The sequence below is a fragment of the Rousettus aegyptiacus genome, unplaced genomic scaffold (genome assembly GCF_014176215.1).
Source record: "Rousettus aegyptiacus isolate mRouAeg1 unplaced genomic scaffold, mRouAeg1.p scaffold_m13_p_16, whole genome shotgun sequence".
NCBI lineage: Eukaryota > Metazoa > Chordata > Mammalia > Chiroptera > Pteropodidae > Rousettus > Rousettus aegyptiacus.
The window spans coordinates 34,374,906-34,391,456 of NW_023416291.1; the positions used below are offsets into that span (position 1 = coordinate 34,374,906).

The 16,551-nt window shown below is 35.4% G+C and overlaps 1 protein-coding gene across 1 annotated transcript; it reads right to left on the reverse strand.

Moving 5' to 3' along the window:
* Positions 1 to 7,921: 7,921 nt before the first annotated feature.
* On the reverse strand, positions 7,922 to 8,860 carry LOC107507416 (olfactory receptor 7G3). Its single transcript, XM_016138506.2, has one exon. The coding sequence runs from the start codon at positions 8,837 to 8,839 to the stop codon at positions 7,922 to 7,924; it is 918 nt and encodes a 305-aa protein (XP_015993992.2). The 5' UTR covers positions 8,840 to 8,860.
* Between the last annotated feature and the right edge of the window lie 7,691 nt (positions 8,861 to 16,551).

Genomic DNA, 16,551 nt, shown 5'->3' on the forward strand with positions numbered 1-16,551 from the left:
GATGAGATGAAAATAAGATGAAATAAAATTAAATCAAATTTAAAAGTTGTCCTTAAATGAGCTGCAGCAGAATCAGCTGGGGAATTGTTAGAAATGGAAATTCTTGGTACCACTCCCAACTTACTACTAATACACAGTGCAATATACAGATGTTGTATTATAGAATTGTACACTTGAAACTTATGCAATTTTATTAACCAACATCACCTCAATACATTTAATAAAATAAAATTAATTTTTGTATATTATGAGCCCAAGTGAATATTCAAATCTTCTCCTCTGTTAACTTCCCCCTCCCTCAAAATCTCCTATACCTCCTTTTCCCAAATTTTTGGCCCAAATTTTTACTGATCACCAAGTCTGTTTTACATATTATGCCAAGTTATAAGACCAAAAATGAATAAGACATGACATTACATTTCCTACAGAAATATTTCTTGCCTTCGAACAAGCAGAAAGATGAGAATGAAGTTACTCAGTCTCTCTGTAGAGTTTGGTTCCCAAATTTTGGCATGCTCAGAATCATCTGAAAAGTTTGTCAAATTACAGATGACTTAGATCATATTACCCATTTACCCACTGGAATACTCAGATAAAGCAACAGTATGTTATGAACACATGGTATAGAGTGGGTAGAAAAGACCAGGTCTGAGTACGTGTTAACTGACTGCTGAGTTGGCTATTTGACCAATCATTGTTAGTGCCTCCGGATAGTATAGAATTAGCATTCCTAAACCATCACTCAGATTTCACAGTCTCTCTTAAAAAATTTAACATATTTATTTTTAACAATGCTCTAAATCTTTCCCCTTAAGATTTATCTCTATCCATAAAGTAATGTGTAGCAGATCATGGCATCCACTCAGGTATACACTCTATACCAGAACATAGATTTTAAAATGTTGTCTATAAACTTGAAGCTCATAAGCTTTCTCCATGGAAACACTACTTATCTGGATTCGAGCTTCATTCCCAGAGAAACTGGACAACTGTGAAGATGATATTCTCTATTTCATCCCAAGGGGACTTTTTTCTCCTAAGGCGTAAGTGGTATATCATTACAAAACAAAAACAAAAACAAAAACGAAAACAAAAAACAGCTAAATGAGAGAAAGAATGAAACCCAAAGTTTGTAATAAACAGATAAAGATAGCAACAAGTTTTGGCCCTTGAAGACAGAGACTTACAAGACAATGCAGATTTATACCATATTTAAAAGACAATCAGGATTCCTAACAATTGCCTTTGTAAATCAGTATTCCTCTCTCTCCTGGGGGAGACAGAATTCGTTATGACAGACTTTATCATACGATGTATTACTTAGACCCAAACACTCTAAATATAATCCTAATCAGCACTTGCTTTGTGATTGGGAAAAGTTGTTCAACTGTGTGAGAAGCCTCAGTACCCTCATTAGTATAATAACTTTATGGGAATGTTGCAGTGATGAGTAATGAATAGAAAACAGCCAGCACAGCACTCAGTATGTGAGACTCTTGTACTGACGTTTCTTGTGTGTGTTTTTTTGTTCATGAGCAATGGCACCTGGAATATTTCCTTGCTCAGAAACAAAGCAAAGGGGTGAATAAGTTGAGGAAAGACAATAGGAAGAGAGTTTATGCCTAGCATAATAAGTGCAAATTTCAAGAATGAATTTATAAGCCAAAACTTCAGCTGAGAACCTTTATGTGAAAAAGATGAAAGGGAATATTAATAACTTACTATTTATTTTACATGGACATATGATGAAATATATAGTAATTCAAATGCATTAAATAATAAAATGAATCATATATGAGTCAATACAAATAATAAAAAGCTATTAAAATTTTGGATAATTAAAAGTCTATAGCATAAAAAAATTAAAATATATATTATAATCTCTCCGGTAATATTCTGGATTATTTAGGTGAAAAAAAAATACAAAGATGACGATGATGGGCTGGACTTCTCACTGGCCAGCAGTAACAAATTCACATACTTCACTGTCCTCATTCTAGGTGTTTTTACTGCAACAAATAATACAGGTATATGTGAAGCCACCACATCATGTATCTGCACAATCTTGATTCTTTTTCTTTCCCTGGGGAACCACTAAACGAACTTCAAATATGTTATTTTCCAGCAATTTTCATTATAAGTATTGTAATTCCATAAACATTTGCATTATTTTGTATTTAAAAGCTTTATATAAAAGGAAACAGACAGTACATGTCATTTACAATTGGCATTCTTATGTAATTTATTTTTTGATTATGTTGAAATATTTAGTCCTGACACATGAATTTTAATTACCAGAGAGTACTACATTATATTGCCATGTACAACCTCTTTCTCCATTCCCTGATAATGTTATGGTTAATGCCTTTAACCTGCATATGTTCATGAAGAGAAGAACAGGAAAGGTGTGGGATGAAAAGAATAGCCTTCTGCACGTATATTATTTTTCATTTTGTAAAAAGGAACAGAAGCTGATATAGCAGAATGCCAATATTTGTTAATTCTGGAATGAGCTAAAGGTAGTCATATATTTTTATGATATAATCTCTTCTATTCTTATATAAAATATTTGTTAATTTTCTAAAGAGAAATAAGCATACTAGGAAGGCAGCCAGCTAAATATCCTGTCTCCACTTTCTCCCCAGGACTCTTAAGTCCAGCTGCAGAGATAATACGAACACTCTTCTGCACAATGATGTATCAAGAACCAGGAATGGAAATAAAAGAAAAAGCTGACCAATCTCCTTCCCCACAACTGCCACATGAATTCAGGTAAATATCAGAAAGTTTTGTAACAGTCATTATGTTTGAGAAGGAGCAGATTTCTGTTCATGAGAAAAATGGGTTCTGCCATTTTTTTTTCGAGAGAGAGAGTTGAGAAGAGTGAGAACTAGATGATGATGGGTACAAATATACATGAGAATTTGTCAGCAAGAAGGCAGTTAGGGAGGAGTCCCTGGGACACTTGGTTCTGAATATTTTATGCATGCACTCTTCTCTTTGCTTCTGTGGATGATATTGTAGTAAAATACCTGCTCTCATTTCCAAAGCATTAACTGAGGAAGTTTAATTACCTGGCTGGCATCATTGTTGAATGATAGTAGGCATGACACCGAATATTTAATATAGAAAGAAGAGCTGTCCACAGGAAGGGCAGAGAGACCAAGTGTGGCAATGGGCTCCTCATCAAGAAGGACCATGTCTGGGAGGAAGCTCAGGCACGCTGCCTCCTAAGTAGGCAAGAGCTGTGAGTGAGATTGTCGCAGGCTGACTCTTTACAGTCACTATATCCCTAGGGATCAATATCCAAAGCTCCTCATTCGACAGACATTTTTAGAGTCCTTCTGATCCCTGGGCAGCAGAAATCTTTACAGAGCAAGACAACAGGAGGGTCTAATCCCTGACCCTCTCAGGCCAGGTTTCTCTACTTGTTCATGCTCACCTCCATTTTATATACTATATGCACATATACATGGAATCTCTTCTAATGAATTCCAGGCTTTTTTTAAAGTTACAAACAAAAGAATTTCTGTCAAACTAATGACATCAGAAAGAATGATTCCAATTTTAAGTGTATTGGGTACAAATAATATATTTAAAATATACTTAAGGCATTGTAAAATTCAAACACTTGGGGGTCTTTCATTTTTAGAGTCATTGAATGTTTCTTGTTTCTTAATTTCCATTCTCCATATTTTACACGGCAGAATCTGATATATTCTCTGTAATCAATTTTGACTGTGATCGGTATAGATAGAATTCATGCTCTTTTTTTAAAGCTATTATAACCACCTTTTATAATTTTCATACAATAGATTCAAAGTATATTTTTCTTCACATGAGAGGACTTTTGATTGAATTATGATTCTTCATTTTTAATTTTTGAAAAATAAAATACGATGTCACTAAAAGACAGTAGCGAACAGTTTTGTAAACAATCTAGTAGATTTCATGGATCGAGACTTCCTACCTTAGCTAAACACAAAACGCTTTCTCCTTTTCTTTCTTTCCTTTACTTTGGCATTGGCCTGCAGAGATAGCACCATTATCTGCATTTCCCAGGAAATTGCTAGGGAGTAAATGCTAAATTTTATAACAAGTTTTTTTTTTGTATTCTAATTTTTTAATTATTTAAAAATGTTTAAATACTAAAATAAAAATATTTAAATTATTTAAGTTAAATTATACTAATATTATAATTTAAAATTAAAATTATAAGAGTATAGTATTAGACTAGTTTCAAGTGTACATCATAGTGGTTAGACATTTATATAATTTATGAAGTGATTTACCCTGATAATTCCAGTACTCATTTGACACCATAGTTATTACATTATTGACTATATTTCCTATGCTGTACCCCACATCCCCATGACTGTTTTTATAGCTGGCAGTCTGTATATCTTAATCCCTTTCTCTTTTTCACCCATTCCCCTTCCAAACACCCTCCCATCTGGCAACCACCAGTTTGTACTTTGTATCTATGAGTTTGTTTCTGTTTTGTTTGTTTGTTTAGTTTTTTAGATTTCACATATAAGTGAAATCATATGGTATTTGCCTTTCTCTGTCTGACTTATTTAGCATAATACCCTCCAAGTCCATCTATGTTATTACAAATGGAAATACTTCACTCATTTTTATGGATGAGTGTTATTTCATTCTACATATGTAGGACATCTTTATCCATTTGTCTGTCGATAGGCACTTAGGTTGCTTCCATATCTTGACTTTTGTAGATAATGCTATAATAAATATAAGAATGCATATGTCTTTTCAAATTAGTGTTTGGAATTTGTTCAGATAAATACTCAGAAGTAGATTTGCTGGGTCCTTCTTTGCCTCTTGGTATAGTCCCTGTTTTTTTTTTTTTTTTTGTCTGTTTATTTATTTTTAGGCAAGGCAACCTTTGGTTGACCTCACGGATTGCAAGGACCTTGTCAGGTTACAATCCCTGATTTTTTATTTTTTATGTCTACAGCACCTAGTCTTCCTAGCTGGTGCTTACTAACTAGGCCCAATCCTGCTTAGCTTCCGAGATCAGAGGGGATCGGGCTTATTTAGGGTAGCATGGCCGTAGATGGTATAGTCCCTGTTTTAAAGTCTCTTTTGTCTGATATAAGTATGCTATCCCAGGTTTTTTTGTTTCCATTTGCATAAAATGTCTTTTTCATCCTTTTACTTTCGTCTGTATCTTTCAATCTGAAGTGCGACTCTATAGGCAGCATAAGTGTGAGTCTTGTTTTCTTACTCATTCAGCTACCCTATAACTTATGACTTGAGCATTTAATCCATTTACATTTAAAGTAACTGATATTACTTTAATTTTGATAAGTATGTAGTTATTGCTGTTTTATTATTCATATTTTTGCTCTATTCTTCATCGCCTTCTTTTTAAAGAAGTTCCTGCAACATTTCTTATACTGATGTGGTAATGATGAACTCCTTTAGCTTTTTCTTGTCTGTAATAAAACAAGTTTTTATTATAGGCTAGAAGAAAGCCTAACTGATACATGGCTTGAATGGACAATTGTCCTGACAGGATTTGTCCTTGTCTGTAGTGGTTATCATTTTCCTTGGGTCCATGAATGCCTAGAATGCTGGTGCATATCTGGGCAGTGCTTCTTACATGATCTGTGTTCTAACTGTTCTAGAAAGAACCTGCCAAGAGGCTTTTCATGAGACAGGGTTTGCAGACTTTGGCATGGACTTATTTTCTGGTTAGGAATAGATATCAATGAGAACATGATCAGAGACCTTTCCTCCACACCTAGAGACATTGTAGTTTTTGTTGCTAAGGCATCAGCTGCTCAGAAAAAGTTCTTAGACTCTCTGACCACAGTTGTTCTTACTGGTAATAGCCCTGGATTATCTTCAGCTAAGCAAAGTGGTATCTGGGCTGTGGCCAACACCAACTGCTATACCTAGATCAAGGATTCTGGAGAAGTTACATCAGATCAGTTACAGAAAAGCAGTGGCTTAAGAGGATGACCCCTTCATAGGGTCTTTTTTTTCTTTTTATTGTTTTGGGTCTTGGAGACTATGGCTCCAAAGTGCCCTGCAAACATTGGGAATCATCTTGTTTATAGTTACCATAATAATCTCCTGGGCATTGTATTCTCTCAAAAGCTTTAAATGCATGTTCACTACTGCTAATTGTCAAGCAAATGATCTTCCAAAGATGAGATGTCAAGGAAGGGACAAAAGAGTGACCAGCTTCATGCACCTGGAATCGTGACCCGTGAATGTCACGGATTAAGCAAAAATGTCATGCCACATCAATGATCAAGAGAGTTCCAGAGAAGTCACTGAGAGTGACTCTCTCACTTTAATTTTTGATCACATATCTCAATTAAATTAAGAGTATGAGCAAAAGGGGGAAACTGTTAAAGAAAAAGATCTGCAGGCCCAAAATGATGACGCTAGTGCTAAAAGCTTACGATACCAAATCTACACTTAATCCTCATCTAATTGTAGTTTCAACCTCTTCCAGAAACATAACCTTAATCAATAAGTCTGGAATTTTCTGGTCAAGCACTAATAAAGTGACCTGTCGCTGTAGGCTTTCTCCATCCTCTATAGAAAGAAGAGGCAATCTGTATAATAAAAAACATTCTCTCTCTCGTCCTCCAAAGAAAAGCTGTCCTGGACCAAGTATAATCGTGTCTTTCCCTTTGCTAATAGCTCCTTTGTCTCTCTCTTCTTCCTATAAAAATCTTCCGTTTTGTACAACTCCTGGGAATGTCCTTCCAATTGCTGTTTGGGGTAAATCGCTTCATTGAAGCCAATTAGATCTTTAAGTTTACTTTGTTAAACTTTTTTTAATAGTCATAAGGGAGAAGGCCCAAGATTCTTTCTGAGGTTTCTTGGCCTTGATTGTTTTCAGCTTGAAATAATCTGCATTCCAGAGTGGCACATCTTGGGGTGACTCATTCTGAACTCCTACAGTAATTAAAATGTACGGTTCAGGAGCTCAGTGAAAAGTAGAACCAATGAAAAACATACACACATGAAGATTTTATTCAGGACAGAAGCATTGAATGATTTACTCATGACAATATGACACTGCAGAAAAAAGATGGGGCCATTCAATAAAAATAAACTCGAACTCTTCGAAAATCTATAGTTTGTTGTACTCAAAGTATTAAATCAATACAAATTGCTTAGCAGGGAATTTGCATTGCTGAATGTGAAGTCTTTGCTATGTAATAGTATCAGGATAGTCAGTAGAGGAAATAAGGCCTTAATTTGACAAATTCCTTATCTTTCCAAATTCATGATGGCTGATTGAGAGACCCTGAGAGATCAAGAAAATATGCTTTTCTATTTACCTCTTAAAATATACCTATCTCTATCTCTAGCTCTAGCTCTAGCTCTATCTTTATCTACCTTTTTAAGGTGTACAAGTGTACAACATGATGATTTGATATACATACAAGATAAAATTATTTCTATGGTAAAGCTAATTAACATGTCCAGCTCTGCACATAGTTGTGTGTGTGTGTGTGTGTGTGTGTGTGTGTGTGTGTGTGTGTGGTGAGAGCATTTGAAATTGAGGCTGAGGCTAGTCCTCTGACTATAATGATTAGTTTCTTCCAAAACTCTATCCTCCTTCTGTCACTAACATTCTCCTAAGAACATTTCCCTCAAACTCAATATACAAAGAATCCCTTATTTAGGTTCTGCATTAATAAAACCTGACTGAAAAATCAGCTACAGAAAGTTCACATAAATTATGAAAAATCTCAGTGTTAGAGAAGACCTGAGTCAATTTTCAAACCTTTAATTATTATGGCAAAAGAACTTGGTTAAGGAAGAGTGAGATATCATTCTGACTCACCCAGTATTCCTATATTTGACTCATTTAAAAACCCATACCCAAGACAGATGACATGATAACCAAAGGAAAAAAAAAAGATGTTCTTCAGATAAGTTTCCTCAAGGCTCTCTTCATGTCCCTGTTCCTCAGGCTATAGATAAAGGGGTTCAACATTGGGGGAACCACAGTGTACATCACCGAGGCTATTGCAGCCTTTTTGGAAGAGTGGTTAACTGCAGAATTAATGTACACTCCAAAAGCCGTGCCATAGAATAAGCAAACAACTGAGAGATGAGATCCACAGGTAGAAAAGGCTTTATACTTTCCCCCAGATGATGGCATTCTCAGAATGGAGGAGACGATTTGAATGTAAGAAAAAATAATTGCAAAAAGAGGAACACCACCCAATATGCTACTCATTAAATACGCCAGGATGTTATTGATAAAGGAATCAGAACAGGCCAGCTTGATGATCTCAGCAAGGTCACAGAAAAAATGGGGAATTTCCAGGTCTATGCAGAAGGACAGTCGCAGCAACAGAAGACTATGGAGTAGAGCATCTGCAATGCTAATGATCAGAGAGAGTAGAATAAGAAGACTACAGAGATGGAGGGTCATGATGACCATGTACCTGAGTGGATAGCAGATGGCTACATAACGGTCGTAAGCCATTGCTGCAAGGAGAAAGTTTTCCAAACCTGCAAAAAACCAAACAAAGCCAACTTGGGTGAGGCAGCCTGTGTAACTGATAGATTTGCTCTGTCTTTGGATGTTTACAAGCATCTTGAGGACGGTGGTGGTGCTGAAACAGATGTCAATGAAGGATAGATGAGAGAGGAAGAAGTACATAGGAATGTGCAGGTGGGTGTCTGAGCTGACGGCCAGGATGATGAGCAAGTTCCCAAGCACAGTGACGAGGTACATAGACAAGAATAGACCAAAGAGGAAGGGCTGCAGTTCTGGGTCCTCTGAGAGACCCAGGAGGATGAATTCTGCTGTATTTGATTGGTTTTCTGATTCCATGATGTTGATGAGTCTGATGAGAAAGACACAGGTGATAGGACATAACAGATATACAGGGATCCTTATTTTAGAAAATACTGACATCTATATTGTGAATTAAAGTAAATAATACTAATCTTTCCTTTTCCTTTCTGCCTATCTCCCTTCCTCAACCTCTTTTGCTTTTCTCTCCTCCTCGCTCCTATATTACACAATTATCCAAATCTTATTTACTTTCTTCCCACATTGGACCAACTAATAGGAACAAAATAGAAAACAACACCTGGCTTTTTCCTTGAGAATCTTCCAAAGCTTCAAATTAGCAAGAAGGAAAAGTAAAGCCTAGCATATTAATTCTGGGTTTTAGAGCAGAGTTTCTCAAATCGTATTTGCATCAGAAGTAACTGGAGGGTTGGTTAAAACCCACATTACTGGTCCCATACTCAGATTATGAGATAAAGAAAATTGAGCATGGGGCTGAAAATGATCCTTTTTACCAAATTTCCAACTGTCACTGTCACTGGTCTGGGTTTTATGTTGAGGATCACAGCTCATTGTAGGCATGGAAAATCAACTTGTCCACAGGTTGAAGCAGACCCAGCATAGTTAATGAGGAAAATGGTTGCCTCATTCATCAATGCTCTGCAGAGTGAGCTGGCTGGGAGGTCAAGTCCATGACTCAGTTAAGCCTCTTAATTTTCAATGGGTCATCAAAACCTGTCTACTCAATTCCCCATTTTCATTTCAGGATTTTATCATTGGGTTCTTATCACAATACTCTTGCTATAATTTTTGTAAATAATACTATTAGCAGGTATTATGCAAATAAATATAATAATTATTATTTACTGCTCCCACTACCACTATCGCTTATAGTATTCTATTGCCAGGCCTGGTTCTCAGTACTTACTATACTAATTTTATTCTCTCTAATGATCTCTGAGTCAGATGCTTTATCATCCTTTTGTTGACCTCATATAAAAATAAAGGTCAAGTGAAATGAAATTATGGATTCAAAAAAGTTGACAGTCCAGTGAGAGGTGGTGAAGGGATTTCAAACTTTGGAGCTGAATTCATATCACCAAGTAATACACACTCTGAGTAGTATAGGTTTAGATATCCTGAAGAGCCAATCAGATTCCATTACTTGCCTTTTGAAAATTTCTTCCCAAAGAGTTGCAAGTATTTTCACTTTTAATCTCTGACTTCATAGGTAGCATCCAGCAAGCATCAGCAATAAAATAGGACCACTCTAGAAACTGAAATGAAGATTAGAGTATGGTACTTGAAACCTTAAACCGATGGTTATTATGTCAATAAGACTCTCTTTCTACAATAATAAAACATTAGAACATTTTCATAAGGTGATACATTGCACATCTCTGGATTTTTTTCCCCAAAAGAGAAAAACTAGGGAAGGGGTAAATGCATGGTATTTTGAAAAGAATTAAAAAAATCAAAAGAAAGAAAGAAAGAAAGAAAGAAAGAAAGAAAGAAAGAAAGAAAGAAGAAAAAGCAGGAAGAAGTACGACTGGAAGGCGGAAGGAGACGGCCTTGTAACTTCCTGCCTTCCTGCCTTCCTCCCTCCCCTCCCTCCCCCCTCACCTCCCTCCACCCCGCCCTCCTCCTAACCGCCCGACATAAAGAGAGAAACAATTGGTTAGCGTTTTCAAAGCAGAATCCTGGGATGAGAAAGATAAGATCTACCAACACAAATGTCCAGGCTGCCTGACAGGAGTGTTGTTATAGTAGTAGGAAGAAGGAGAAATTGAGAAAGGTATATCTGATACTTCAAATATTCTTATAGTTGTGGGACTTTAATCAATACAAATGGGATCCTAGCACCTGTTGAGTATGAAGTACTTATTATTAAGATGATCATGACAAATGAAACCTTATTTCTAGAAAATATTTACCTCCTTCAGCAGAGACAACAAATACACTCACATATGCATATGCAGCAGTGTATAAAATAAACACGTGCATAATCTTCCGTGTAACTGCCAGCCACGTTCTTACACAAAAAAACAGTAGAGAGACTATGTAAAATTTCTAATTTAAAACTAACAAGAGTCATAACTATCTTCAGTAATCAGTAATTACTTCTAAAACCGATTTTTTCTTTTCTTTTATCTCTTCCAAGGTAGCCTATTGAGGTCTGTCACTTCCTTCGTTCCCTCTTTTTATGATAGATGATTAAAATAATAAATCCCTTACTACTCATCAGTTTTTTGATTCCCTATTGCTTTTATTTTTTATTTTTTGGCACTTCTGTCTCTGTGTATAATAAACAGATAATTTTAGGAAAAGAAATGATAGAAGTTCGGATTATCTATGTCTGTTATGCCCCAATCAAAGTCTGGGTCACACAGCCTTGGTCACTTTCTTCTGAAGGAAACCTTGGTTAATGGGTCAGGATCAACTCAAGGTTACTCTTGTTTCCTGTGTTATGGTGGGGTCCTGAGGATATAGTCATGGATCATGCAAAACAGGCAGGAGGGAATTGGTTACGCTGTGGGTGCATCAATAGAGCTGCCAAATGTTCTTATGAACCATTATTTTAGAAAAAGTGTGTAAAGGTGTCTGTTATGTGAAAACTCATTAGCATGTTAACGTTTAGAACTGATGTCCCTAAGAAAACTCTGCTTTGCCAGTGAGAAAATATGGGTCCTCAGCTCGGAGTCATGAAAACGAGCAGTCATAACATAAACCATGATTTTGACTCAGACACACCTGGATTTAATTCTGGCTTCAGCACTCGCTTTGCAAACCAGGTAATTTTTTTTCCCACCATGTGAGAAGCCTCAGTCTCCTCTTTTGGAAAACAGGAATCCTCATAAAATCTTATCTAAAATGTTACAAGGATGAGAAATGAGAAGACAAGATCACAAAGCACAGTGTTTGGTATATGAGACACTCTAAATATTTCTCATTGAGATTTATTTCTGCCTTGGACACAACCGAACCACCTGGCATGGTTCATTATAGAAGGGATGTTATTGATAGAGCAAAGCAAAGGAGGAGAGGGGAAAGAAACAACATCTTTAGCATGGCAATCATAAATTTCAGGAAAGAATGGATGTGCTGTATCTCTTTCTGAGAATCTTACTTATAGAGAAATTGGAGGAGTCAACAATCAAAACAAACATCAATAATTAACATTTATTTTAATGGATGTGATAATGCATATAGCAATTAAAATGAATAAATTAAACCAAAATGTATCAACACAAATAACAAAATCTCAAAAGAGAAAAGTAATATGTCTAACAAGATATCTACAATAACAAAATTTAAATAAGTTTAAAATAAAACTTTTTATAAAACATTTCAAGTACACAAAAGTACAGAATAAACAATAAAGTTCTGGTATCTGCCACTAGGCACCATTAAATTAAAGTAGGTTACCATATTTGCATTAGATATTTTTAAGAAATAAAATAATACATATTTATTTTCCTACATCCTTTGTCACTTTTCCTTCTTCAAAGGAACCACTATACAGAACTTGGTATGCTCTGTGGTTGTAATAATTGAGTGAGATTCTACCTATAATAAACGTTCTTGATTTGTATTTTAAAACTTTGAATACTGTACATGGCATTTTGGATTTGGTTTTTAACAATAATGCTTTCTATGTCTTGGTACATTTTTCTCTAGTTCGCTACCTTTATTTTACCTTATTCCAACGTCTTATCATCTTACAATTTATTTATTCATTCTCCAATTGAATGGTATATTCCTTATGGCCATTTCACACACACCACACATACACACACACATACACACTTAAAACAATTTAAACAACATGTGGAGAACTGCCAAATTCAAGACTGTGGTTGCATCAGGGTTATGCTGTATTTATTCGTGTTATTTTATTACTTTAAGTAGAGAACTCCGATGGTAAAAATCAAGGTTTACTAATTTGGGAAGCATGGAGGGTTGCTTATTTGTTCTATTATTTTATACTGTCCTGCACTTAAAAACATTTCATAACTTATTGAAGAGAAACAGGTAGACTGGGCTGTACTTCGGGGATCTGCTTCATTCTCCACCTCCTATCTCTCAGAATACTCATCATCAGGAAACAGCGTCAAAACCAAAGATCTCTTCTAAAAGGAATAAGACAGAATAGATAGCAAAGAAGGTGCTTACTACATCACCATTCCCCTTGAAAAATTAAAGAAAATGTTAGAGAATTCTAGAGCATTCGTCAAGACCGAGCAAGAATAGATGACTGTAGAGAAAGGAAAATGTCCCTGGACTTTAGGGTCAAAGGATGAAATGAGCAGAATGGGAGATTCTTCAGTATTAGTGCAAGGCTACAGTCAGACAGAGATGACGGATCATTAGGCAGGCACCTCACAGGCGACCTAGTTCTGCTCTTCTTTTGCGTGGACTCACCTGATGGCTACTCCTAGATGGACTGGTAAACAAAGACCTGTCCTTATTTGCAAAATATAAAGTAAGGGATTTCAGATTACCTGGAAGCCAACACTAAGGAATGACATTCCCTCTTTCCCTACAGGTGAAGGAGAAAATTAGAAGCTCTGTCCTCAGGAAACACAGAAAGACAGTGAAGCACTGAGCTCCTGTGCAGAAACAATTGTCTTTGGAACTAGGCTCAAGTGGACTGCATACTGACCTGGGCATGACTGTTGAGAGGGGTGGTCAAGAAAGACTATTTGCAGTCTCTGTGTCCCCGGGGATTTAATATCCAAAACTCTTCATTAGTCAAACTCTTTTACTCTCTTGTGATTACAGAGCAGCACAAATCCTTGAGGAACAAGGCTTAGAGATGAAGAAGTATGGTTTGGTTGATTCTCAAACCGTGAGAGGCCAAATGTATGCCATCTTCTTCCCTTCATCTTTCTTGACTCACATCCACCTAGTCTTCTGTATACATCAACACATTTTCTGTTATTGGATTCGAGTCTTTTTTTTTAAGAGTTATTTAAAGGAAGCCATGTCCTAACATTCATATCAGGAAGATTGATACTATGTTTAAGCTCATAAATTTAGGTTTTTTTTTTATATGGGTAGATATATATTACCTGTATAAATACATGTAATATTACAGTGACTGTATACTAAAAATGCATACACTAAGGGCTAGTTCTGTGTATGACCCATTGAACATTGATTCTGTTTTATATATATTATGTTTAGCAGTTTCTAATATATCCTGTGTACTTAAATGTTTAAGGTATTTAATTCTCTTTTTAAAATTTTACTAGCACATTTTCTCAATTTAATATCATTAGCTTCAATATACTTTTTTAATATTATGGACCATGGGTTGAAACTATGCTTTTTGGTTATCAATAATATTGCAGTAAATTACAAGTTATCAGAGTAGCAGTCAACCTGTGATACAATGTACCTTTGAGGATATAACTGTAAGATTTGGTACTTGTTTGCTGTAACAACAAATTTTATTTTAGTTGACATTAAATAAATAAAATATTTTGATACTATTATTAATACATGGAGAGATATGATAGATTTATTAATCAGAAGTGAGAGTCCAGGACAAAAAAAAAAAAAGACATAAACTGGCAGCTTATTTATTGCAGAAATAAGATTACAGTAAACGAATGAACTAATTAAAAGGCATGGGGACATAAAATTAATTTAGATTCCTATTTTACATCCAGGCCAAAAATAAACTCTAGGTAGGTTCATGTATTTTATTGTTTCAGGGTTCATGCCTCAAATGTAAAGGGCTAAAGAATAAATCCTTTATTTTGAGGTAAGAATGGATGACAGGAGCTAAACCTGTTGAGAACAAACCATTAAAGAAAATATTGACAAATTCAACTTAATTAAAACTAAGCATTGATAGTCACCCAAAAAAACATTACAAATGATGTACAAAACAGACCACACACCAAATGAAATTTTCAATGCATATAATTGACAAAGACTACTGTTACCATTAAATAAATAATTGTTATGAACTAATAAGATAAAAGGCAGCTCAACAGAAATACCATAAACAGATACTTTACAAAAGAGGAAAAAATAAGTGGCCATTATATGTAACCAGACTCTCAATCTCATAATAAAAATGTGTATTAGTTAAATAATATTTATGCCCGTGAAGTTGTTAGAGTAAATGAAAATGTGTTGCAGGTAATGTGGATTGTGAGAAAACTTTTAATGGGAATTAAAATTGATTGAACCTCCTAGGAAAACTCTTTGGAACTACCCAAAGGATTTTTGGCACTCCTATATATACTAATAACTCCATTCCTAATATAAAACTTCTTCTCACATCTTCCAAGACACGAGTATGAGATTATTCAAACAGAGGTATTCATAATAGCAAAAATCTAGCTACAAAAAGTTTCATCTACATCAGAAAGAATAACTATTTTTAAAAATTTTATGTATTTATTATTTATTTATGTTTTATCGGTGACATTGCCTAATAAAATCCAATAATTTTCTGCAGTACACTTTGACAGAAAGGCATATATATGTTTACAATGTGTGTTCACCTCCCAAAGTTAGGTTTCTTTCTGTCACCTCATTTTTGACCCCCTTTACCCCAACTACCACCATTCTCCTCACTTTTTCCTACCCTTTGGTAACCACTAGTCTATTGTTCATGTCTGTGAGTCTCTGTTCATTTGTCCTGTGCTTTGTTGCTTTTAGGTTTATATCCCACATATAAGTGATATCATGTGATTTTCAACCTTTTCTGTATGATTATCTCGAAGTTCGTCCATGTTGTTGTAAATAGCAGTATTTCATTCTCTTCTTACGGTTGAGTAATATTCCATCATATATATGTACCACAGCCTCTTTAGCCAATCACCTATCATGGACACTGGTGTGAAGATATCTTTTTGGAAATGGGTTTTCAAGTCTTTGGGGTAAATACCTAATAGAAAGATTGCTGGATCATATGGTAGATCAATTCTTAGTTTCTTGAGGAACCTCCATACTGTTTTCCATAGTGGCTGTACCAATTTGCAGTCCCATCAACAGTGTATGACGGTTCCTTTTTCTCCGCTTTGTCTCCAACATTTGTTGTTACTTGTCCCGTTGACTATAGCTGTTCTAACAGGTGTGAGATGATATCTCATTGTGGTTTTGATTTGCACGTCCCTAATAGCTAGCAATGTTGAGCATCTTTTCATATATTTGTTGAGAAGTGTCTGTTCAAGTCCTCAGCCCATTTTTGGGCCTATTGGATCATTTGTTCTTTTGTTGTTATTGAGTCGTAAGAGTTCTTTGCATATTTTGGATATTAGGCTCTCATCAGAGGCGTTGCTTGGAAATATATTTTCCAATTCAGATGGTTCTCTCTTTACCCTGTTGACCATTCTTTTTGCTGAGCAGAAGCTTTTTAGTTTGATAGTCCCATTCATTTATTTTAGCTTTTATTTCCCTTGCTTTTGAGTTCAAATTGATAAAATTCTCTTTAAGGCCAAGGTCCTTGAGTTTCGTTCCTATGTTTTCTTCTATGCATTTTATTGTTTCAGGTCTTATATTCAGGTCCTTAATCCATTTTGAGTTAATTTTGCGTGTGGTGATAGACAACAGTCTAGTTTCGTTCTTTTGCAGGTGGCTTTCCAGTTTTCCCAGCACCATTTATTGAAGAGAATTTCCTTTCTCCACTGTATGTTTTTAGTTTTTTTGTCAAAAATTATTTGCCCATGTAAATACAGGTTTACTTCTGGACTCTCGATTCTGTTCCATGGTCCGTGGGTCTGTTTTGCTGC